This window comes from Pollachius pollachius (assembly GCF_949987615.1).
Source record: "Pollachius pollachius genome assembly, chromosome: 7".
In the NCBI taxonomy this organism is placed as follows: Eukaryota; Metazoa; Chordata; class Actinopteri; order Gadiformes; family Gadidae; genus Pollachius; species Pollachius pollachius.
Window position 1 is genome coordinate 4,925,977 of NC_136940.1, and position 24,789 is coordinate 4,950,765.

Below are 24,789 nucleotides of genomic sequence, written 5' to 3' on the forward strand. Positions count from 1 at the left end.
CCTTAGCTCCCCAGCTGTAAGATCCTTTGTTCCTGCATTATCGTCCTCCTCACACCAATCCAGTCCACAGTCCCAGCCTTTCATCCACAGCCAGCCTCCCATCTCTCTCTCTCTCTCTCTCGCTCTATCTTTTCACTGTTGTCTTTTCCTTCCTTACCAATCTCTTTAAATCCCTTCCACCTCCTCCTCCTCCTCCTCCTCCTCCTCCTCCTCCTTTGTTCAATGTGTACGCTCTCAAATGACAGTCTGTCACATTTCGGTCAACCCCCAATTAACTCCCCTCATAAACGTATAATAACCATGTTGTACGACTACAGAGGGAGTGCACAGCATAAATTGCTATTTTGGAGTCGCATGGTAGCAAACAGGGGAGAGAGGGAAGGATAGCTTAGATGGCTTTTGTTACGGCACCGGGTTTGTTCTTCCTACCTGTAGGAGTCCTTCAGCAGGATGCCCTAACCCCTACCTGCTCCTTAATGACCACTTTGGATAAAGGCCTCTCCTAAATGAAGTATGAATAGTCACACTAATAGCAATAGCAGTAATATCCCACACTACTAGCGAGGGAGATTTAGCGTTTGTTTTCCTACTTGTGTGCCCGAGCTCTCCCAACAACACAACAACAGCTACGGCAAGGCTAACTGTGTGCCAAGAACACAAATGTTAGTTATTTTGCACACGAAGAGGCACGCTGAGAGGATTTGTAAGAATGGCACATTTTTAAAAAAGGTCAAACGGTCGACCATGTGTCTGGTTGGGCACACTGTTGGATCTGCCAGCTGCTCACTTTCAGTCCCTCTGTTTGACAACTCAGCCACGGGAGCCCATGTACAATACCCAGGATCACAAAATGGGTGACGTTTTGGGGTGCTGCTGCGTCCTAGCAAGGTTTAGAGAGAATACCCCTCAAGAGCTGAGTGGTGGATACTAACACTAGCTAGAATAGCTGACGACCTTGGGATAAAGTGTGTAATTTAAAGAGAGAGAAAAGGGGAAAAACATTAATAAAGGGAGACTCAACCAGCTAGAGTGCTAACATCTTAGGCAACACGCCAGGCAACGACCCCAAGGCGCTAGGGTTGTTACAAGGCGTGAAGAGAAATCCCTCTTTCTCCTTAAACCCACTTTTCTGTTCCGTCTTCGCAGTGTTTTCCATAAAAAGGCACACAAGAGGCGGATTAAGAATCAAAAAAGAATAAGAGAGAACGAGATCAAATGTGTGATTTAAAAACGAGGCTTGATAGCAGCAGCAACAGGAAGAACCCATCTGTACAACACCGCTTACCTCCATATCTCCCAGAAAGAATCCAGATTTGGCTGAATCTAATCCACCGTGTCATGAAAAGGCCTTTGGAACAATGACGCTGATTTCCATGTTATCTTTCCTCTAAGTATTATCTTGTCACTCGTCGGTGTAGCGCTGCTTGTTGGCTGACTGATCTTACCACCCAAACACCTGCCAGTCTCCAGCAGAGACTGCGGTTGACCAATCAAGCCTCTTTATCTATCCACACAGAATTCACCCCCCGCCCCCACTGAACCCCCTGCTTGCATACGCTATCCACAGCAAACACACATGAGGGCCTGGAGTCTCCCTGAATAGATGGTTGATCACATGGACGGCCATACTAGGCGATGGTCCCGGAGAAATTACACAGTCTCCATATGTATAGGGCCCCTGAGAACTCAATTAGCCGACACCATCAAAACCCAAACAGCATTAGTGTGTCCAGCAAATGGTTGTGCTGTTTTTATTCTCACCATTGCAGGAATAGGGGCAAAATCGGAAGGAAAATGTCCCCAAAAATATCAGTGCCGTCCCAAATAAAGTCTTTAGGTTTCTGCTCTTGTTTGTAGCAGACAGACTGGTAAGAAGACGGAGGATTTTTATCTCAGACAAGGAAGACATTCTCCCACTGAGCTTTTGCCTGCATGTAATAAATTAAGAATACGTTTTTATGCCGTATGTGTCCCATCCTGTATGTGTCAAAGTCTGCCATCTGAGTGGTTCAGAATTGCGGTAATAAGGTCAAGGTTCCGCGTGTTTTTGCCTCCATTTTGTCTACACAGTGGGCGGGACTTACCTCTTATGATTGACAGCTTGGCGTTGACCGTGATCTCGCCCTCGCTGTTCTCAGCGACGCACTCGTATATGTTCTCGTCCCTGGGCGCCCGGAGAGGCTGGATCCGAAGCACGGCCCCGGCGCCCTCGTCGAACTCGATGGTCTGCAGGGTACAACCACCCCAGAAGTGAGGACAGGCCTTCTATTGCGCTTCACTGCGTATAGCATTGTAGTTGTGTAAGCTTTTCGTAAAGCATCTTGGTCAGGTATTTTAAATTTGACTACTTGCGTAATTGAAATTCATCACAAAGGTTAAAAAGAAAAGGTTGAAAAGGTTTTCAGAAAGGTTCAATGAAATGCTGAGAAAATTAACAATTAAACCCTGGAATGGCATTAGATATAGAGCGGCAAAGGCTAAAGGCTCAACAATTACGACTAAACCCTGTGGGAAGAAAATTTGTGATTTGGAGGAGGCTTTGGACACCTTTTAAACCGTCCTGCCTTTCGAAAACAACTTGTTTGAATGAACACCTGTCCGTTCCCCCTTGGAATCGTAGTAACGCCGGATTTAATCACAAAAACGGCGCAGGACTTTGAATCCAACATTGACGGCACATTGCCGTCAATCCTCAAAGCTTGCTAGCTAATTGGGCTAACAACACCGCAAGCCGGTGGTGCCTGGATTCATATCAAAGCAGCTGCCTGGAGGCTAAAGCTGAGATAAAACAACTTCAACACAACCACTTCAAAACATTTTTCTTTACGGATTTAGTGCTTAACCGAGTAAATACGTTTCTGATTTCAGCTAAAGCTCAACAATTTGCTAGCTGCACTGGGCTTTGTATCTGATTTAAAATGCGTTTAAATATCCATGCTTGTCATGGAATCACGTTGAAGCGTTTGACAACCAGACTGCTGAACTGTAGATGCCCGCCCATGTACCTTTGACAGCTTATGCTACTTTATTTGGTGCAAACTAACCCAAATCAGACCAGTTTGTTTCAACAAAAAAACAGAAATGTCATTCTGCCGTTCACCATGTAAACATGACCTTCCGTATTTAACACATGTTACCCTCCAAGCCTGCAGGGGGCAGTAGTGACCAACCCGACTCACCTCAATGCGCTGGGAGTTGACCTTCTTGCCCTTCTTGTTCCAGCTCACCCTGGGCTTTGGGTCGCCCGTTGCCTGGCACACGAAGGAAACCACGCCCCCCGAGACACCGATCTGGTCAATGGGAACTTTGGTGAACCGGGGCGAAGCTATGAGGGGGCGGGGAGGAGGGGGGAAAACAAAGAACAAAGTCAGGATGTTGCACCGCTGGAGCTACCCCAATTCCTTTAGAGACGACACTAAATAAATGTAATTACATTTCTGAAAGGGCAGACCTCCAAGAGCCCTTGGATTCACACAACCACTTACACTAGCTGGCTCGCTTGCGCGCGTGCGCGCACACACACACACACACACACACACACACACACACACACACACACACACACACACACACACACACACACACACACACACACACACACACACACACACACACACACACACACCTTGTCCTCCAACATATGGGTAGAAAAACACAAGACTCTCACAAGCTTGGACTCGTGAGACGCATACACATATCCTCACACACATCACACACACTTTCTCACACATTACACATACCTTCACACACATTACACACACTCTCATTCTTTACACAAACACACACACACACACACCACACACACACACACATACACACACACACTCTCTCTCTCTCACACATTACACACACATATCCTCACACACATACTCTCTCTCACACACTCACTCTCACACATTAATCACACACTCTCAGACATCACACACACTCTTACATCAAACTCACACTCTCACACATTACTGAGACTAGCTCTCTTACATTAAACACAAAAACTCTCTTACATTACACACACATATTCTCACATTAAAACACACACACTCTCACACATAACACACACGTACTCTCAGACATGGCCTTTGCAGCAGACCCCGTCTCAGACAGATATGATGCATAGCCTTGCAAGCCAGGTACAGACAGGCCCTTTTATATTTTATCACATAGCTCAACTTTTATTTAGTGCACCTGAGCTGCTTCATGTGTCATTTTAATGTATTTTCTAATATACACTTATTTTAAATGCCAATTAAACTGGGACGATAACATTAATTGAGGCAAATTTTACTCGAAAATTCTGCATAAAAAAGTAATTGCAGTTGCGCGTAAGACGCATTTAAAAGAAATATAAGTTCTGAACCAAAACCATGTAAGGAGAATGTGTGTCCTGAGACCAGATTGTTAAAAATAGGAATGAATAGGAAAACGACCAAATGGTCATATAGTCTACTGAGTATAAAGACAAATGGTTTACAAGGTACAGCATCAGCTCCCCTCATGTGTACATGTGTGAAGAGAGATAGAGAGAGAGAGAGAGAGAGAGAGAGAGAGAGAGAGAGAGAGAGAGAGGCAAAGGGCGATAGGGAGAGAGAAGGGAGAGACGGAGAGGTAGTGGTGGTGGTGTACGAGCCTCTCTGGGAACTAGTTAAAGCTAAAGAGGCAGATGGGGGGAAGATCAAAGTGCTAGCGCGGTACCAAGGATTAATAATTGAGGGACTTTGGGTCGACACTGGCCCCTGGGCCTGGCTAAACACACAGGGAGGAGAGGTCCCTACACTCTATCACTGGCCTGAGATAGAGAGAGGTAGAGGGAGAGAGAGAGCGCTGATGGGAGAGAGCGGGGGGGAGAGAGAGGGAGAGGGTGTAATGTAGAGGGAGAGGGATGAAGAGACCGGGGGGGGGGTGATGTAGAAAGAGAGGAGGAGTTGATGTAGAGAGAGGGATGAAGACAGAATTGGGGTTATGGATGAAGAGGGGGATTAGAGTAGAGGGAGAGAAAGAGGGAGAGTGCTGGAGGGAGGGAGGGAGAGAAAAGGTTTGGAGGGAGTGGCGTAGTGAGAAAGGAGGGGGTGAGGTAGAGAGAGGGATTGAGAGATGGAGAAAGAAGGATGGGAGAGAGTATATAGCCTCGGGAAAGCAGCGAGAGTGTGAGTTAACTTTGGTTGACTTTTTCGACTCCCACACACACACTTTAATGTTTCGTTTTTTGTGATGCAAGTATTACGATACAATGTGCGTGTCTTTTCTCAATCATAGACCACAATGCATTGCAACACTCACCACTTTATCAGCAAGGTGTTTTTCCGTAACAAACAACAAAACAGAACAGCCCAAATCACAGAAGCAGCGACAGTTTGTCATGTCTGTTTAAAAAATGTCCTACTTCATCAACGATTTTGCCAATATGGCTCTAGATATAGACATCCTTTAACTACAACATAGACAGCGCAGCCTGTGTCTATATCCGAGCCTGCTACAGAGAACAGAGCCACTAGCTGTAGGGCAAGGCAGGAGCCGTGGTCCTTCAAGGTGTCCTGACTGAATGATATCTCGACTGTTTGGCACTGTCACTGTGAAGGCAGTGAGGTTGGGACAATCCAGTGGGAAATATTAAAACGGATTCAAATTACCAGAGAGGTTGAGAAGGGGTAATAACCATCAGATAAGATGGAGGGTGTCCCGAGGAAGGTATTCATCCTAAAATGGCCGTTTCTGGGAGCAGGAGAAAACTGAAGCACCCGGATTAAACTCAGTGGACTGCTGCATAAAACCACATTTGTACCCTACAACGATGCTAACCACAGAAACGTGCCATTGTTGCAGTGGAAGCATAGCGCTTCGGGTCTAGACAATTTTTTTTCTCCAACTCCTGTTTAAGACAGCCTAGAATTGCAATGATTCCGTCTGAAGCATCTTTGACATGCGCTCCATATCAACAGACACAATGAGTTATATTGACGGACAGATGGAGTCTGCCAAACCAAATATCAACCGATTCCTGAGGCTGAAAAGAAGCCTGCAATAACCATGCATCAACATGTAAAATCAAGCGCCTAACACCCACTCTTCTTTATATTATACCCGTTTACCTGTGTAAGTTATCATGACAGCTTTCCAATATCTCTTTCTCCTGATAAAAACACATTTAAAATCCCCTGTATTCAAATACTAATTGCGCTCGTTTTGTCATAAGCTGCAATTACTTTTTTTCTTTCGGTGGATGAATGTGTACCAACGATGAGGAGAGCAATTAACCTTTTATTCCCAATTTTCCCTTTTTCGTCTGGGGGCGGCTGACTTGCGCTGTGTTTTAACCGTTTCAATCCGTCCTGTGAACTCCGACGCAACGCAGCCAGTAATTAATTACGTCGCCGCCATCGTAAGAAGGCGGTTATCGGGTCACAAAGTGCTTTCTAATTAATCACCACTGTGAGTGCTGCCGCGGACTACACTTATATACGATGTGACGTCAAGTAGATTACCTACGTACAAGACTACTCACATAGTGAAGTCACAGTGTACATGGCTGTTCACTGAGCGCTGGATAAGGTGTACATAATGTTCATGACTACTCACTGAGCGCTGGATAAGGTGTACATAATGTTCATGACTACTCACTGAGTGCTGGATAAGGTGTATATAGTGTACATGGCATTATCGCCTGATCAATACAACCAGCAGTGGAAGATGATTATTCCGTGGAACTAGCAGGTCTCTGCACATATCAGGCTGTGAGACCTCAGTCATCGTCCATGAATCTGCGCCATCGTTCCTCTGTGGATTGTTCCTCACCGTGCAAGACACACCTCCTCGTAAACATATAGACATGCATGTTTAATATGCATTATTCCATCCCACTATGTGCGATTCCATGTATGCATCCATATTCATTATTCAGCAGCAGGCGCATGCATAAATATTTATCTGTCGTTTTTTTTCCCTGTTGTTATATCCTCTCATGTCATGTACACGAGGAGAGAGGTTGTATACCGGGAGCGACTTGCTTCACCTGTGTGATAGCACGCCCGACCAATAACAGCGATTCCGGTTTTGATTCCAGGTTCCAGCGTAGCAGTGTAAACAGCTCAGAGACAAACCTGCCAGAGTGCCCACGGCGGCAGAATACAAACAAGGGAGCGCCAACGTGTTTAAATATTCATTGATCAGATCTGCCCGAAGGTGATCCTCCATCAACGCTCAGTCATGCGGATCTTTCTTCTTCTTCGCCTCCTTTTTTTTTTTTAAATGCTTCGTTGAGCTATCAAGGTGCGGTGATTAGATATGTGTAATGACATGCTTCATGTCCCCCATTGCCTGTTGCACATAAGCTATTGAGCACACTGTGCGTGCGTGTGTGTATGTGTGTGCGTGCGTGCGTGCGCATATCTACATACGTGTGAGTGAGCATCTGTGGCTAGTCAGCCACTAAATGTTTACGACCAAGGACTTCCATTGCTCCGAGAAAACCGATTATTTTCCCCCCACTGGAGCCTCCCATGCTATGAATGCAACCCCCCCGCCCCCAACCTCCCATTCCTCCGTTCGTGTGAGGCCCATTGTGGTGGTGGGGGGGGGGAGCTCATGTCCAAACTGTTTAGCTCATGCTATCTCAGGGACTGAACAGCGTGAGATAGCATCACCAGAGCAGGCCAGGAGTGGAGCGCTCCCCTGGTGATCCCGGCGGCCCCGCCGGGAAGGCCCCCCGTGTCCACTCCGGAAGAGGGGAAAGAAGGAACCACAAACAAACACATCTCTGTGTGTACCCGGGGCTTCTTCTATCCCGCAGGCATCAGTGTAGGGTGCAGCTCTGCCCAGATAAGCACACAGGACGTATCTTGATCTGCCTGGTTAGGGGCCCGGCTCCCCAGCAGAAATATAAATACATAGGCGTCGCGGGTGGGGCCCCCCAACTGACTTCACGGGGCCCTGTATATAATGTATTTCCAGGCAGAGATGGTGGATAGATGGACTGGGGCGTCGGACGAAATGGAGGCTTTGCTCACAGTGTGCAGCGAGTGTAGGTTTGTTTTGCTATTGTCGCCGCTGCCACCTGCTAGTGTTGCGCTCCTCTGCTGGCCACAGAGAAGCTAACCCTTCTCGAGGTTGGTGCTGTCCTGACAACAGGAGAGAGGTTTGGATAACTGGCACACAAGGCAGCTCCATTTGAGGAACTTGGTTGTTTTCTGTCTGGCGGAAGGTGGGAAATGAGTTGATGGATGGGGGGGGGGGGGTATCGAGCTAACGTAGTAATCGATGGACGGAGAGAAGAAAAAAGGTGTCTGGGAGCAGGAATAGGGGCCATTATGCCTGTGATTTGGGAGAGTGCTGGACGGTATGACGTGAGGCCATTTTGTGATATTGCGCAGAGAAAGGTGGCCGCAAATACAGCCCATTGGAATCCATCTCACTTGGTGTCTTTCCCAGTCTCTCTTTTTATTTTTTTGGTAACTTGTATTTTTACTTTTAGGGCTGAGGGAGGCAGAGAGAGAGAGAGAGAGAGAGAGAGAGAGAGAGAGAGAGAGAGAGAGAGAGAGAGAGAGAGAGAGAGAGAGAGAGAGAGAGAGAGAGAGAGAGAGAGAGAGAGAGAGAGAGAGAGAGAGAGAGTTGAGGTTGTCTGAAATCCAGAACTATACCGTAACCTATACAAAATGTAGGCGTCATTGCAATGTGATGTCACGGTGCACAAGCCCTACATCTGTACTGTCTTCGATGGGCTAGGTTATGTAAAGCTCTACATAGCAACCCTAACAGTAAAGTAGAGGAAGGAAAACACTCCAAAACACTGTGTAACATTGAAGCCAAGTATCCCACTGATTAAACATGGCAGGTAGCTGATTTACAAAAAGTGTAAAAGTTAATCTTCCCGGGAGCCAATTTAATTATCCTGTTAGCTAGCAAGGACACACATGACTGGAAACACAGTCCTGGTCAAGCGGGTTGCTTGGTGAAAAACATCAACAAAAGTAAAAACTGAGCTCAATCGACGTGTTCGCTCACACAGGCCATGTAAGCGGAAAAGGATGTGTGCCTTTGTGTCTTTTAGGATGTGTTGGAGGTGGTGTGTAGGATGTCAGGCGAAGAACAGGCTTTCTGCTTGTTCTTCTAGCGTGTTTAACACTTGGTCTGGCTCTACACAGACACGCACGCATGCACGCGCTAACGCACAGAGAAGTACACACCACTACACAATCCCAAACATAGACCCCCAAACAAATCACTCACAGAAGTGAATAAAAGTACAAGGACACACACACACAGACACAGAGACACACACATACACACACTGCTTAAAGAAGTGAGCGGCATCAATCTAGGCCAGTTCTAGGAAGTTGCCTCGGCTTAGAGCCATCACTATGGAAACGCCGCCTTCAGTCAAAAGCTCTCCTGCCCCTGCGCGTCTGCTGGGTTTCTTACGCAACCTCCCGAGACGCAAGGAGGAGAAGACGGCGGAACAGGAGAGACAAGGGGGTCCAGGGGGAGAGGCGGAGTGCGGAGGTATTAAATAAACATCAGGCCGCCGAGGTCAAGATGTATAGCGCCGGCCGTCGAAAATGAGCAGAAACGGCGAGCATGGCGGGAGGGTGTAAGAGCTTCAGTGGATGAGAGCGATACATAGCGAGATGGAATAATGGCAGAGAGGCAGAGACTGGAGAACCGAGTGGGGGGTGGACGAGTGAGGGATGAGAAGATGAGATGAGGCATGATGTCATGCTTTGTTCGGCATCGCTGCTGCTGTGTGAGTGAGTGAGTGAGTGAGTGAGTGAGTGAGTGAGTGAGTGAGTGAGTGAGTGAGTGAGTGAGTGAGTGAGTGAGTGAGAATGAACCTATATATCATGTAGAATAGGCTGATATCGTTCAACATAGGTAATATCAGTGGTTTGGTAGATTGGTAGATGGTGAGAAAAGGCCAAATGTTAACTTTCTTCGGGTATTTTGTAAAACATCGATTTTCCTCCCCCTTGGCTGTGATGATACTTGAGGGCATCCATTATTGCTAACAATAAAAATATGAAATAAAGTGTCAAGACTTGGAAACGATATACATACTGGTGCATCTCTGAGCGAGACATTGTGAGAGAAAGCAGGGGATCTGGATAGAGGGAGAGTGAGGGAGAGAGAGCTGATAGGGAGAGGGAGATGAAGTGAGGAGGAAGAGCGGGGACAGGTGACAGGTTGCCGTGGCATCGGCTAGGAAATGACACAATTTTACAAGGCATGCTGACAGCTTTTAGTGGGGACGCCTTTCAGATCCTCACATATGGCAGGTTGTGATGTTTCCTGAGTGCTGTGCTTTTTACACTCCTCTTGATGGGACAGGTGTGGTGGAGGGTGTCGAATGTGTGTGTGTGTGTGGGGGGGGGGGGTTATCTGTCTCCTTGTATGCAGGATCTGTGTGTGTTTGTGTATATATCTGTCTCCTTGTATGCAGGGCACGTATGTGTTTGTGTGCGTGCGCGTGTGCGTGTGTAGGACGTACGAGGACCGATATTGAGGATTCAAATGAACAAAACATAAGTGACAGGGCCCCTATTGAGTATGGATCTAAAAAAGGAGGGCTCCGCTATACAGAGATAATGTACCTCCATTACCATTACATCCACTGTCAATCATCGGATCGTCTTTTGAGTAGAGGCTTTCATCCAAATGGGTTCCCTTAGATACATGTCAGTAATGAGCAGGTTGGGGTAAGGGCAGCGGGCTCAGGGAAGCCAACAGGTAGACTGAAGACATCTGGGTTGAATCAAGAACCTTTCGGCTTCAGAGTCAAAACACTTATGATGCCATTATCCTGCTCCTGTGCCCTCTGCCTTTAAGCAAGGCACCGATCCAACTCTTCTAGGAAAGAAAAACGTGTTTGGAAACGGCAATAATAGGAGTGAGGAATAACCAAACACAGGATCGGTCCCAGAGTAATTACAAAAGTAGTTTGGATTCCATAGTAGGCCTGCTTGGCTTGGAAGCCCTCCACAAATTCCTCCTCGCCTTGGTCGCCGAAGGTAACGACGAAAGGTTAATTAGAAAATGTTCTGTGGGCCGGCACCAGGGGCCAGGAGAAGGGGGGTGGGGGGAGATTGAACCATGCAATAATGTAAAATCACCCCGGCTGCTATCAAGCCTTGAAGAAGACATTGATTTTTAAAGACTTGTCTCGTCTCTATGTTCTATAAATCGTGGTAGTGTTGCATTCACATTCAAGAACAAGTCCTAGTCGACATGAGATTTTTCAAAACACCCCAGAAATAAACTCTCAGATTGAACGCTATAGTTAGTGAATCCCACAAAAATCTCACATCCCCTGCTAGCATATTAATAGCCATCCGTGCTTTCATAATAACCTCCAATCCTTTGCTTCCAGAACCTTCTCTATTGCATCACACCGATAAAGTGTCAGCGCAGACAGCACAGACGTCCAATGAGCTTGCAGCGTTCAAACACAAGGGGGGGGGGGGGGGGGGGGGGTCCAGCGGGTTTGTGGAGGAGCTGGCAGGCTGAAGTTCTGGAAGGGGGGGGAAGAAAGAAATCCTGCTGCAATAGCACAACGCTTTCTCTAATAATTTGACTAAATTGGTCCCAAAGAAACCGCTGGGACAAAAGAAAGAGAAAAGGGCCAAATCGGTATCTGTAACTATCCCTTAACTCGCTGGAAACTGAAACAACCGGAGGAATTACAGCGGCACCCCAGCCAGATTGATTTTGAAATTGCCAATGTTTAGAGAAGGTAAAATGAGTTGGGACAACAGTGAAGCAAATTGAGTTTCTTTCTTTCTTCCCCCCTCTCTGGAGACACGTAGCGCCTGTCATTTTCTGATGGTAATTCGTGTCGACGGATCCGAGGAAACGGCGCAAACGGAAACTACCCCGAGAAAACGAGGCAGTTGCTTTATCTGAGAAACGAGGCAACGTCGAGATGGCGACAATAAGAAGGAAAATGGCAGCCCTCTAATAAACAGACGATATGAACATCGGACACGAAAACAAGTTGGCCGGTTTTCGGGGCGGTTTTGAATGTGCGTCAGAATCCATTCTTAAAAAAAGGACATTGCGTAATCTTTTGCCGCACTCCATGCAGTTAATAGAGAAAAAGGGCTGATAGAATATGTCAGTGACAGTCTAGCATTTTTGGGAAGGCAAAGTTTGATTCTTATTTATTTTTCCCTGTACCAAATCGCTGGATTCAGAACCCTTTGAAGATGGGAACAGAATTAGGATAGCACTCATGAAAAGTTGGTGAGGCGGAACAATTTCAAAGGGCCCACCTTTTTTTTGTGGTGTTTATTTATTTATTTTTCTGTATAATCACACCAGACCGGCAACATGCTGTTTAATTTCAGCGACAGGACGCCGCGCTGAAAGGAGGAGAGACAGGGAGATAGCTGGAGCAAAAAAGCCAAACTCAATGTGGCTGTTGTTGATAGGGATAGCATTCTGTGACTGCTTCTCAAACAGTACAATGCACACTAACATAAATACCACTTTAATACCGCCAACATGAATACAACCATGAAAGAAATAGGGCGACTTGTTTTCTGTACCATATTTCTGTACATTTTAGGAGGCTGAACTGGCACGGACACATTTTGTTTGACTTCACATGGGATGATAATCTGGTCGATGATGCCTAGTAGTATCAGTGACAAGTACACATTTTCAATGACTGCTCCACACACACATACACACACACACACACACACACAATGATGGATAAGACACAATTACGCTGTCACACATTTGCTTTGTTTATGCAATCACACACACAGATTTCTGTTGATGTATTTACTCAGAAGACTAGCATTCAGCTTTGATTAAAAACGTTTCCTTCAGAGGATACATGGGGCGAGGAGAAAGAGAGAGAGAGAGAGAGAAGCTGGGACGAGCAAGGGATAAAAAGATGAGATGTGGAATGATCTCATATTCTTTGTCCTGCATTTCTGCTCTGTGTGTGTGTGTGTGTGTGTGTGTGTGTGTGTGTGTGATGAAGTGGGGGAAGGGCTCTTGTCCCCTCAAGATCAGGTGTGTTTGAATATAATTGGACAGCACCCCTGGCTCTGTGTGTGTGTGTGTAAAAGTGATGTGTGAACATTTATGGCCATAATGACGACAGGTGTGTAGACCCCGCAGGAGATGGCAGGGTGAGAGAGAGAGAGAGAGAGAGAGAGAGACAGAGAGAGACAGAGAGAGACAGAGAGAGAGAGAGAGAGGACATGTTGACAATAAAGGAAATGGAAGCCCTCAGAAAGCTGTCAATCACACAGAACAGGTATGGCCACATCCAACAGTCACTGCACCAATCAAGTGATGCGTGTGTGTGCCTCTGAGCGTGTGTGATGAGGGATTAAATAGTAAAAGTGGAAGGAAGAGGAAAAACCCTTGACAGAAAAGAGGAATCGTACCCACGAGCAGACAGACTGTCAGATACTGACAGATGGAGACACGCTGTGCATCTGTGTGTGTCTCTGTGTGTGTCTGTGTGTGTCTCTGTGTGTGTATGTGTCTGTACTCAATCTGCACTGCCATTTAAGTCTTTGTGTGGCCAATTTGCAAAAATGTGTGACTGTTGATCTGTGTGCAGATGATTGGGTCTCTGTGGACATTGTGTGTCCATGCATGCATGAGCATGCAGGAAATGTGTGTGTGTGGGGGTGTATATGTGTGTGCATGCGTGTGTGTGCGTGTGCACGTGCGTGGGCTGGAGATTAGACTGGAGATGTTGACAGCAGAAGAGGTCTCTAGGGAGGAGGAGAAGGGAAGCTAGAGACGGGGAGATAAGAGAGGGACGGATATAGAAAGAGATACAGTCACAGATACACATGCAGCAGGAGGGAGATGCAATGGGCAGCACATGAGAGAGAGCAACAGAGAGAGGCCGAGGAAGAGAGAGAGACGAAGGGAGAATTTGAGAGAGAGACGTTCAGAGAGAGACGGAGGGGGAGAGAGACAGAGGGAGAGGTAGAGAGAGAGAGAGAGAGAGGGGGTGGGAGCGATGGAGGGAGAGGTGGAGAGATACATTCAGAGAGAGATGGAGGGGAAGAGAGAGGTAGAGAGAGGGGGAGAGAGAGGTAGAGAGAGCTAGATAGAGAGGGAGGGAGAGGTAGAAAGAGGGGGAGAGAGGTAGAGAGAGAGCTAGATAGAGGGGGAGGGAGAGGTAGAGAGAGGGGGAGAGAGAGGTAGAGAGAGGGGAAAAAGAGGTAGAGAGAGAGCTAGATAGAGGGGGAGGGAGAGGCAGAGAGAGAGCTACAGAGACGGAGGGAGAGAGAGAGGGAGTGAAAGGTAGAGAGAGCAACAGAGAGGGGGAGGGGGAGAAATTGAGGGAGAGGTAGAGAGAGAGAGAGACATTCAGGGAGACTAGGAGAGGATACAGAGAATGACCCGTAGTGAGGCCAACGAGAACAGAAGAGAACAGGGCGGGAGAGTAACAAAGCTGTCAGAACATTTGAAAATGGCACACTGAATCATATACATCCAAGGCTTCTGCTTTTATTTGTTCAACTGAAATTACACTGTGTTTCGTTTTTTTGTATTTGTGTTACCGGTCAAGTGAAGAGAATAAGAGACCAAGGTTATGGGGATGCATATAGAGGGAGAGAGGGAAGTGAGGCACCTTGAGCCCACACAAAAGAAAAAAGGGGACGGAAAGTGGGACCGCATCCAATCAAAACAGCTAGAGGGAGGACGCCACACACACGCATACACGTACGCACGCATGAACACACACACAGGCAGGGTTTCTAAACAGTCGGCTAGAGGTCCGCTTGGCTCCTGTCGTCGTCTACCTCCTCTTTGTTTCCTTCTCCCTAATGTCCCTCTCTAAGCCCACCTTTAGGAGGAAACGGGGCAGAACAAACCGAACAGGAGCTCAGTGGAGGGGATAAGACACTCCTCGAGGAGCCCCTACTGCTAACCCGGTGTCGAGGAGATGCTTGGCGAGCACAGGCCTGCTGAGATATTCTGCTACTAAAAGACTGCTGAGATGCTCTGCTCGTCAAAGACTGCTGAGATGCTCTGCTATACAAAGACTGTTGAGATGCTCTGCTCGTCAAAGACTGCTGAGATGCTCTGCTAGCAGAAGACTGCTGAGATGCTCTGCTCGTCAAAGACTGCTGAGATGTTCTGCTCGTCAAAGACTGCTGAGATGCTCTGCTAGCAGAAGACTGCTGAGATGCTCTGCTCGGCAAAGACTGCTGGGATGCTCTGCTATACAAAGACTGCTGAGATGCTCTGCTTGTCAAAGACTGCTGAGATGCTCTGCTAGCAGAAGACTGCTGAGATGCTCGGCTCGTCAAAGACTGCTGAGATGCTCTGCTCGTCAAAGACTGCTGAGATGCTCTGCTAGCAGAAGACTGCTGAGATGTTCTGCTCGTCAAAGACTGCTGAGATGCTCTGCTAGCAGAAGACTGCTGAGATGTTCTGCTAGCAGAAGACTGCTGAGATGTTGTGCTAGCAGAAGACTGCTGAGATGCTCTGCTAGACAAAGACTGCTGAGATGTTCTGCTAGCAGAAGACTGCTGAGATGTTGTGCTAGCAGAAGACTGCTGAGATGCTCTGCTAGCCAAAGAATGCTGAGATGCTCTGCTAGCAGAAGACTGCTGAGATGTTGTGCTATCAAAAGACTGTTGAGGATATGTTCTACTACTAAAACCTGAGATGCTCTGCTAGAAGCAGCCTGTTGAGGATATGTTCTGCTAGTAAAAGACTGTTGATGAGGTGTTCTACTAGTAACAGCTGGTTGAAGAGATGTTCTACTGCAACAGACTGTTGATGAGAAGTTCTACAAGTAGCAGACTGTTGGAGGAGCTTATCTACAAGTAACAGACCGTTTGAAAAGCTACTCTACAAGTTACAAAGGAAGAGGAAGGGGAGATGAGTGGATGTAGCTAGCCGAAATAAAGATAAATGCATCCACAGCTTTCAAAGGCAAAATTGTGTGTGTGTGTGCGCGGGCTGTTGGGTGCATGCATGCATGTGTGTTTGTGTGTGTGTGTGCCCACTCTTGCTTTGATTGCCTTTGAGCAACAGCATGAGACGTCCGACTGCTCAGACAGAGGGACACAGGGAAAAACCCTTGGTAATACAACTTGCCAGTTCATTTCATTCTGAACACTATTTTAACGTTTCCCTAGTTTAGCACGGCGACCCTATGGGCATACCTAAGGCGTGGGAGCCGGTGAGGAGCAACGACAGCAGCAGGGTCCCCACAGGCAGGAGCGCCGGCAGGGAAACCGAGGAGGCACTGCCGGCGGCCATCTTGGCTCCAGTGGGGTGGCAGAGGACCGGAGCTAACCTTCGACCTGAGGCCAGAGAGCCGAGGGCCCTACTGGGCAGGGAGTGGGGTCTTCACGCAGGCTGGGGCACTCTGAGGAAGGAGAAAGAGAGGGGGGAGAAAGGTTAATATCCAGCTTATAATTGACATGAGTCCTCTCTTGAAGGCTTACCCATACAAAAGTGACGTTAGCCTGAGTGACGTTAGCCAAAAGTTAGCCTGAGAACCATCAAAGCCATTCATCAAAATTGGAGCAGCTACACAAAAAAGCACTTGCGGCAAAACTTCAATCAACCACGTTTCTTGGCATCACAAACGATGCACTTTTTTTTCAAGACACTTTTAAAAAGGGTTTTAAATGAGTTTCACGTTGTATTTGTATTGGGTTGAACTCACGACCCTCTTTCATTTAAGCGGAGGGGCTTCATCTTGGGTGGGAGGTGGGTGACGTTCACACCTTCCTGAGAGTCCCCAAGGAGACAAAGGAAGCAATCTGCGATGGCATAGGACTAATTGAAGTCCCCCCCCCCCACTGCCACCTTCTTGTTCCTCCTCTACTCCCACTAATGCCACCCTCTTCCCCCCGTCTTTGTGACTCTGCTTTCTAATCACCCCATCTCCTGGTTCTTTGCTTATCTCAGCGCCTCGTAATTACCCAGGCGGTAATCTAGAAACCATCCCTTTGTTTTAGTGGAACTGCCATTAATCTGTGCAAACACACACACATACACACACACACACACACCCTTTCTCTTGGAGAGACGGCTGGAGAGGGGACCCTGCGACACACACACACACACACACACACGGATGTACACACACACACACACACACACACATCCTTATTGATTTGTATTGTGCATAGCACCGCTGCTCACACCCTGTAATTACATGGAGGAAATGAGAGGGGGGTACAAGGGGGTGGGAGACAGAGAGAGGGAGACAGACAGACTGACAGACAGACAGAGAGACAGAGAAGGAGGAGAGAGTGCAATGCCTGAACCCAGCAAGAGAGAGAGCGAGAGAGACTAGAGAGCGAGAGGGAGAGGAGAGGGAATTACTCCTAAATCCAAAAGTCCTACAGGAGGGTAACATGTTATTCCGGAGGTGACAGATGTAAATTAACACACAGATTGAGTGTGAGTGCGTACAAATATCCCAGCCTCCTTTGCAGTAGTACCCTTCAGCGACTAAGCTGCTCGAGAACCAAGCGTAATCTCCCCCTGAAACACACCAAACAACGTGTTTTAGTTTCCCCCAAAACATCTAAACGTACATTTAGTCCTATGCTTTGTCTCCGTTTTTCTTGTGTCGTTTGTTTCCCTGTGCCTGTGGCCCCGGAGGATGGAAGGAGAGCCCAGAGCTAATCCTATTGAAACCACGCAGCCCAGACAGCGCAAGGCAACCTGCGCCAAGACGCTCTCGCCTTTTCACCGCCGCAGGGCCAATCTATTCATCTGCCTCAGAAGCAAACAAACATGAAAGAGCACTCTGACTTCACTTACACGCACACACACACACACACACACACACACACACGTGTACGTGCACGCCGCCTCACACAACAAGTCAAAAGCCACGTTTCCACGCACGCACGTGGCTTTCGGAAGGGAGGTTGCCAAGAACACACGCGTAATACACACGGGCGTGCCATTTGTGTTTACAGTATCCGTAAGCTTACAGGTCGACTTGTGTAGACACGCCGAGTATATACAGGCCAAACATTGCACAAACACACACACAACACCTTATTTAAGTCCACAATAGCTTCCATTGTGGGGCACATCGTCGAGTAGGGGTGGGCGAGCGCCCAGAGAGACTCACAATGAGAGGACACGGGCGACGACATGTGCCGGGATACGCAAACTTTGCGTCGTTCCCAGCCTGGAGGGCAGGCGATGTCACTGATGGGTAGGGAGAGAGAGGATGAATGGATATTGAGTAGGCTCCAAACAGAAAGAAAGCGAATTCTGGAAGCCCCGGTCGGTGCTGGATGACGGCCTCAAGGCCCCATCAGGCCCTGGCTGGACTGTTTTGGCTGGTCTGTAATCTGTATCGTTCAGGTCATACACGGTAACAGGGCAGATAAAAGATGATTACTCTTTCGTTTTGTGAGAGTTCCACTTAAATCCAGCGACATCGAAAATACTTTATGCTTATGTTTATGCTTTGCTGTATCATTAAGGGCTGTTTATATCTAATAAGCATTATGAGAACTGATAGGAATGATTCTTAATCCGAATGCAAGTCGTTGGCCCATGTTTTTGTGTGTGCTTTCGGATGCCAGGTATAACTTGGGTAGGATTAAACAGGGGGTTTGGCAATGTCAGCAAAGTCTCTAACCAATCGGTTTATTGATCCTACGAACGATGAACCAACCAATCAAAATCTTTTCGCTTTTGCTTAGAAATAATCGTATTCATACCATTGCATCCTTGAAACATGCACCACTCACGTTTGACAAATAGTATCTGTGAATTCGAACGACGGGTTTGAGATAATTACAATTTAAACGGTCTGGCATTCATACTGTGAAGACTAGGAGTACAATGTCTCGGCGGCTACCACCTCACACAATCTCCACTAGCAACTGTGACCTACCATTAGTGTATTGTAATCATGCCACCAGGACTGCTCAGCGAGTGGTTTCGAAAAACACTCAACGCCATGCTGGACCTTTGCATAGTGGAGGCTTTCTTTCACTATGGTGATAACTGACAGGGCAACTACGACAACTAAAATTGTAACGATTTGTAGCTTGACTTTTATTCATCCCTCCTTGGTTAAGGTTGCGAGGCAAATAGGGACATTTGTATACTTCTCCAACGGTGTGTTTGTGTTCTGCTTCGGTTTGCAGTAAGATTCATTTGAAGTGGCCACGGCTACGCGGGTATCAATCAAGCGTGCCATGGACACACCCACACAGTCCTGATCATACATTGATCAGCAAAACAACACATATTCCTTATATTTACGTTTATCTATACGCACATTTTGGTACACACACAGGCGTTATATATCAAAAATCACACATGCATTTTTGATATTCATGGCCTTGTTGTCTGTGGAAGATGGACCTGGGGGAGTCCTGCCTGCATTGATCCCAGCCGTCAGAAGAGTGTGGCTGTTATCACCGCACGTGGTCAGGGAGATGCAGCTCCACTTTCCCGCCCTGTCTCGCCATTAACACCCCCGTATAAATAGAACAGAACTGGAAAAAAAAAAAACACGCCCCATCCCGCAAGCCCTCGCTAAAAGCCAGCAACGCACACCTCTCCCGAGACGAGCTCGGAAATGGGCTCCAAATTGAGATAAAAAGGGTACTTCAGTTGTTTGTTTCAGGCTAGCCTAGCGAGGGGCTAATCGATCGCTAAAAACATTCCCCGCCCAAACCGTTATTCACATTAGCTGGATGCAAAAGGAAACCATGGTGGTGAAAGTGGTATTCGGAAGCGGTATTTTACCTCCTCTGTGTTAAGGAGGAGTCAATACAAAGATCGCTCTTTGGTTTAAAAAGGTACATTCTAGTGTGGTGTAACACAGCTTGAAATCGAAGGCTAATGATACAGTCCTTGCCACACCACTTATTGCAACATGCACGTATTAGCGATCAATGTCTTACAAGGAATAAACTAAAGGGTGGGACAGGCTGTTTTAAACCCTTCATAGTAACATGACTTATCGCTAAATCCCTCACTAATTTTAATTTGTAGCCTGGCTGACCCTACATTAACTTTTATTTGAATTTTAAACAACGTCGGGTCGTTGTTTGACTGTTGTTCATACATCGCAGCCAGAGCTCTAGTTTGTGCCCTTGAATCATTCAATATATTTTGGTTTATTTTACCAAAAAAAAAAAGAAACTATTTGCTATTGAGCGAAGCATTGAGTAACAAACTGATGTGTACGGTCATGTTGATCTTCCTCTTGAACACCGCTGTGTTTCTGAGTTAAGACAGCTGTCTCTCAAGGGTTGGAGTGGAGGTCCTCAAATCCAAGGATTCCCACATCATACATGAATGGGTGGACATCTACTTAGATTGTTTGTGTGTGTGTGCGTGTGTGTGTACGTGCGCATGTGCACGCGTGTTTTTGTGAGGAACAGCTTCAGGAGCAAGTCGTCACTCGCTGTTTATTTTCTCCGGCAACCAAATTTGGATTGGAAATCATCCTCTTAGGTGTTCTCTCAAGACATGCTGCAGATGATTACGAAACACCAGAGAATTAGCGTGTGCGTGTGCGCATGGCATGCAGGCACATGTGTTTTGTTATCCATTCAGGCAATACCACCACAAAATTAAATAAAAGGGAGTCAGGCGAGTGGGGGCTGTTTACTAAATCAAAGTGTGCCAGATTCCTGCATTTCATGGTGCGTGGTTGCTTATCGCACAAGGCTCCCATCTCATTCAGTTCTGGACCAGTCCAGGTTACTGAGAGGTGTGTGTGTGGGGGTTGGGGATATGCCATGATTCTGACACTAGCTGGATGGTTTTTATCCATTAGTGGCTGAAGTTTTTTGGATCGCAATGGGCTTCTGACCAGAAGAGTGGAATTCAACAAGCAGGTTTCTGGTTTTGACTTTCTGGTCAAAGATCCCCCTCCGGTCTTGTTAAGGCAATGTTTAGTGGCCTGTTGTGGGGAATATGAGTGGTAAATCCACATGAGCAAGGGGGCAAGGCAAGGAGAGTGTTGAAGTGTGCTTAACACATGGCACATGCTAGTTATTCAGCACCAGGCGGGATTAATTTAAATATATAATCCGCAGGGTTTGTTTGACTGTTTGTGTCAACCTTGTGAATTAAACATTTCATGCTTCACTTCCCCTTCAGTGATTTAAAGAATATGCCTGGTTCAGAATGGCAGAATGCTCAAATATGAAGCTATGGCGTGCTCTGTAAGAGTAGTATAAAACATAGAAATAATGAAAAGCTAGGCCCAAGTCTAGGCCTTATTGGTAATAAGGAAAGGAAAGTAAGTGACTGTCAAAGAGAAATTCTGCTGGCCACATTATGTGACTAAACCAACCCCATCTTATACAACCTTGATGACACAGACGGCCTTAAAAGCAGACTGCTTTGCAATCATAGAATCCATAACATTTTCGATAATCATCATCAAGTTCAAACATTTCAGGCTAAAGGTTCTCAATTAGCTCACCACTGCTGTTGGTCTGCTGTTGAAATAAAGAAAAATGTTCTCAGTTATTTGTGAGGGTCCACGGCCGCAATGACAAGCTCTTTATCTTAGACCAGCGGCAGTCTGCTTTGAGTTTCAAGCCGTTGGAGAAACCGAGGACACATGAATGTAACTTGTGGCTGCTTCGTGTGGGGTGGCCTTGTGACTGTATTTCTGTTTAACTGGGTCTTGCGTGCGGAGGGAGATCTTAACCCGAGGTAAACCCAGACCGCCCAGGCTCTGACTCTGCAAGCAATCATGTTGTACCCCAGCAAACCCAAATCCTTAAGGTGATTTCAGGTAAAATGACCAGGCTCTGCCGCTCACTCTCTGTCGGTCTGTGTGTTTGTCTCTGAGTGAGGGTGGGGTAGTGGTGTGTGTGTGTGTGTGTGTGTGTGTGTGTGTGTGTGTGTGTGTGTGTGTGTGTGTGTGTGTGTGTGTGTGTGTGTGTGTGTGTGTGCGTGCGTGTACGGAAGTGCCCATGAGTGTGCATATACGTGAGCAGAATCTACAATTACATCTAAATCCTTCATCTCCGTTTCCCTTATTCCCTAAAGCCCCCCCCCCCCCACACACACACACACACACACACACTCACTCACACCACTCCACCATCCCCCCACCCTTTCGTTCTTTCCCTCTATCTCATGCATACTTAACTCTGCCTGCATTGTAGATGTTGGCCTGGAAATCGCATGCATTTGCATGGATCTTCAGGACTATTATGTAAATGTATGAGTGTCTACCTTTACACCTTCCTGTCTAACTATTTTCTTCTTGCCAAGCTGTTCTTCCCGCTCTCTACGTTTCTCTTAAGAAGGAATGCTAACCTTAAGTACCCCTCTCTCCTAGCATGTGTGCAATATATATAACTATTTCAATTTCTAATGAGACATAAAATGACTTCTCAGTGTCTTATGTGCAAGATTAGCCCTTTTTCTACATTCATTAGAGATCCATGCCCTGTAAGAGAAGTCTACAACATTCCCCGAAAGATAAACTCATACTCTGAGACTGCAACCACAGCTTCCTGGCATCCCAAGTCAATGTAAATATTCCATGGGATGACGATGTATAATTGAGTGCTGGAAGGCAAAAAACGACCAGAATACTAATGGACCAAAGTTTCTACCTCGTTCCCATAATCCTCAAAAAGCCTTGGGTGACAAAGGCATCATCGTGTGCACGGTGTGGAAGTCATCGTTTAACCCCTTCATCTAAAGCCACCGAGGGTGAATTCAGACACATGTCACCTGGCAACAGGTAGGGGCTAGTGTGTTACGCTGAAGGTACCTAAAAGCCGGGACACGACATACGTTGGGGATCGAACCCAGAACCTTTTCCACTGGGATTCGAACCCCGGAGCCATCCGATAAGCCGCACCGATATCCTACTCTTTCCAACTACCCTCCCTCAGCGAAGCGTCCTCTGTCTCCAACACGTGGATGCCATTAGGGAAGAGAAAACTCACTCCTTCTTGGCTTGTTTTTTTAACGATCTCTGGAAGGGTCATTTTTTACGTGGTTGGAGGGGCACTCTAGCCCCCCCCCGTGACCTCATTAAGAGATTGTCAAATCCCCGGCCCTGGCAACCCCCGCAGTGGGAGACACTTTCCCATGAGCCTTTGTCCCTCGATCATACCACCATAGACACCCCAGCCCATGGCCGCCCCCTCAGAAGAAGGGAACCAAAGGAGGAGTGATGGAGAGATCAACTGCGGTTCTTCAGCAGCTCGTGGGAGGGCTTGCGTAAGCCTACCACCACCCCTCCCCCCCCAACCCCAGAGAGACAACTAACCTAAGCATGGGTTCTCAAGAACATCAAGTTTTTACAAGAATAAACCCCACTTCCAATCATCTGCAGGGCTTTTATTCCACAGAGAAACGTCGAACCACCGGTTAAAAAACATGGCCAACTCAGGTCCTAACAATCAAGAAGAAACATGCACCTTGTTGTTCTTTATTATAAGGAAGGTTGTTGGAATCATGTTTTAAGCTTGATTGTTTTAAGCAATGTGTTTTATGCTAGACGGGTGAAAAGCAATTCGGCTATTTTTATCACACTGAAACAAATCCCTCAACATTGGGCCTGGTGTGTGTGTGTGTGTGTGTGTGTCACTCTGCCTGTCTGACTCTCTGTGTGTCTGGCTGTGTGCGGTCGTGTCTGTCCTCAGAACAAACAGAAGGATAAAAGCGGCGTCTTAAGTCCAAAAGCGCTTGGCTTCAGTGTCTTTACCTCCGCCACTGACCCCCTCCCAAACCGGGCTCAGCAGGAAATGACCTTCGCCTGAACATTATGAAGCTGTGCTTTCCAGCCAATAAACACGCGGCTCCCTGTGGCCTTCCTCTTAAACTGTCCTCCGTTAAAGGTTGAGCACAGGCGTAGAGTCGCTGGCGGTGGTTCTGTGGGGGGGTGTGGGTGTGAGAGGAGGATAATGGTAGTAATGGGCAGCCATTTTGTTTCGTGTGAGAAGCGTGACCGATTTTGTGTCTGCTGTCCGACCCCGGCTGACCACTGCACGGCAGTGCATGTTGGCATGGAAACAAACACACACACACACACACACACACACACACACACACACACACACACACACACACACACACTCTCAAACACACACTTTCACAGACATATGCGCAGATACACACCAACCAGACAAAACACACACACACACACACACACACACACACACACACACACACACACACACACACACAGACGGACAAGACCGTCTGGCAACCATCACCAAGGTCACAGGTTAGTGATCTCCATCCCTCCCTCCCTCCCTCCCTCCCTCCCCCACACCCCTGCAGCCAGTACCTGAGCCAGACAGGGCCAGGGATAGTGCAGGGGGAAACAGAGCTGTTCATTATCGGAGAGACACTGAGAGGTGGTGTGTGTGTGTGTCTGTGTGTGTGTGTCTGTGTGTGTGTCTGTCTAGTATTGGGATGACGGCACCCGTTGGGCCCTGCCCAAAAGATGAGGACAATGATCGCAGTGTCAACGATGGCCTGCTGCTCTGGTGGGCAAAAGGGGGGGGGGGGGGGGAGACAGAGGGAGACTGGGAGGGAGGCGGATAGAAATAGACATCGAGGGAGACAAAGATCGAGAGGGGAAGGGTGGGAGTGAGACAGGGAGAGAGAGAGAGAGGGAGAGGGACAGAGGCTGAGAGGAGGTGAGAGCGAGACAGAGAGCGAAGGAGGGAGGGATAGATTGATAGAGATACAGAGGGAGGTGGAGGGAGAGAAGAAGAGGGAAGGGGAGAGAGAGAAGAAGAGGACAAGGGAGAGGGAGGACAAGAGGGAAGGGGAGAGAGAGAAGAGGAAAGGGGAGAGAGACAAGAAGAGGGAAGTGGAGAGAGA

General features: G+C 47.4%; 1 protein-coding gene across 3 annotated transcripts in view; it reads right to left on the reverse strand.

The window, feature by feature from the left end:
• The window catches only part of ptprsa (protein tyrosine phosphatase receptor type Sa), a 212,402-nt gene that overhangs the window by 110,546 nt on the left and 77,067 nt on the right, over window positions 1-24,789 (reverse strand). For all 3 annotated transcript variants that reach the window (XM_079739953.1, XM_079739951.1, XM_079739952.1), the window contains 3 exons: window positions 16,140-16,345; window positions 3,180-3,325; window positions 2,085-2,226 (listed from right to left, as the gene is read on the reverse strand). In XM_079739953.1, coding sequence (XP_079596079.1) covers window positions 2,085-2,226; window positions 3,180-3,325; window positions 16,140-16,236 — 385 coding nt within the window. In that variant the 5' untranslated portion in view covers window positions 16,237-16,345. The remainder of the gene's footprint in view (window positions 1-2,084; window positions 2,227-3,179; window positions 3,326-16,139; window positions 16,346-24,789) is intronic.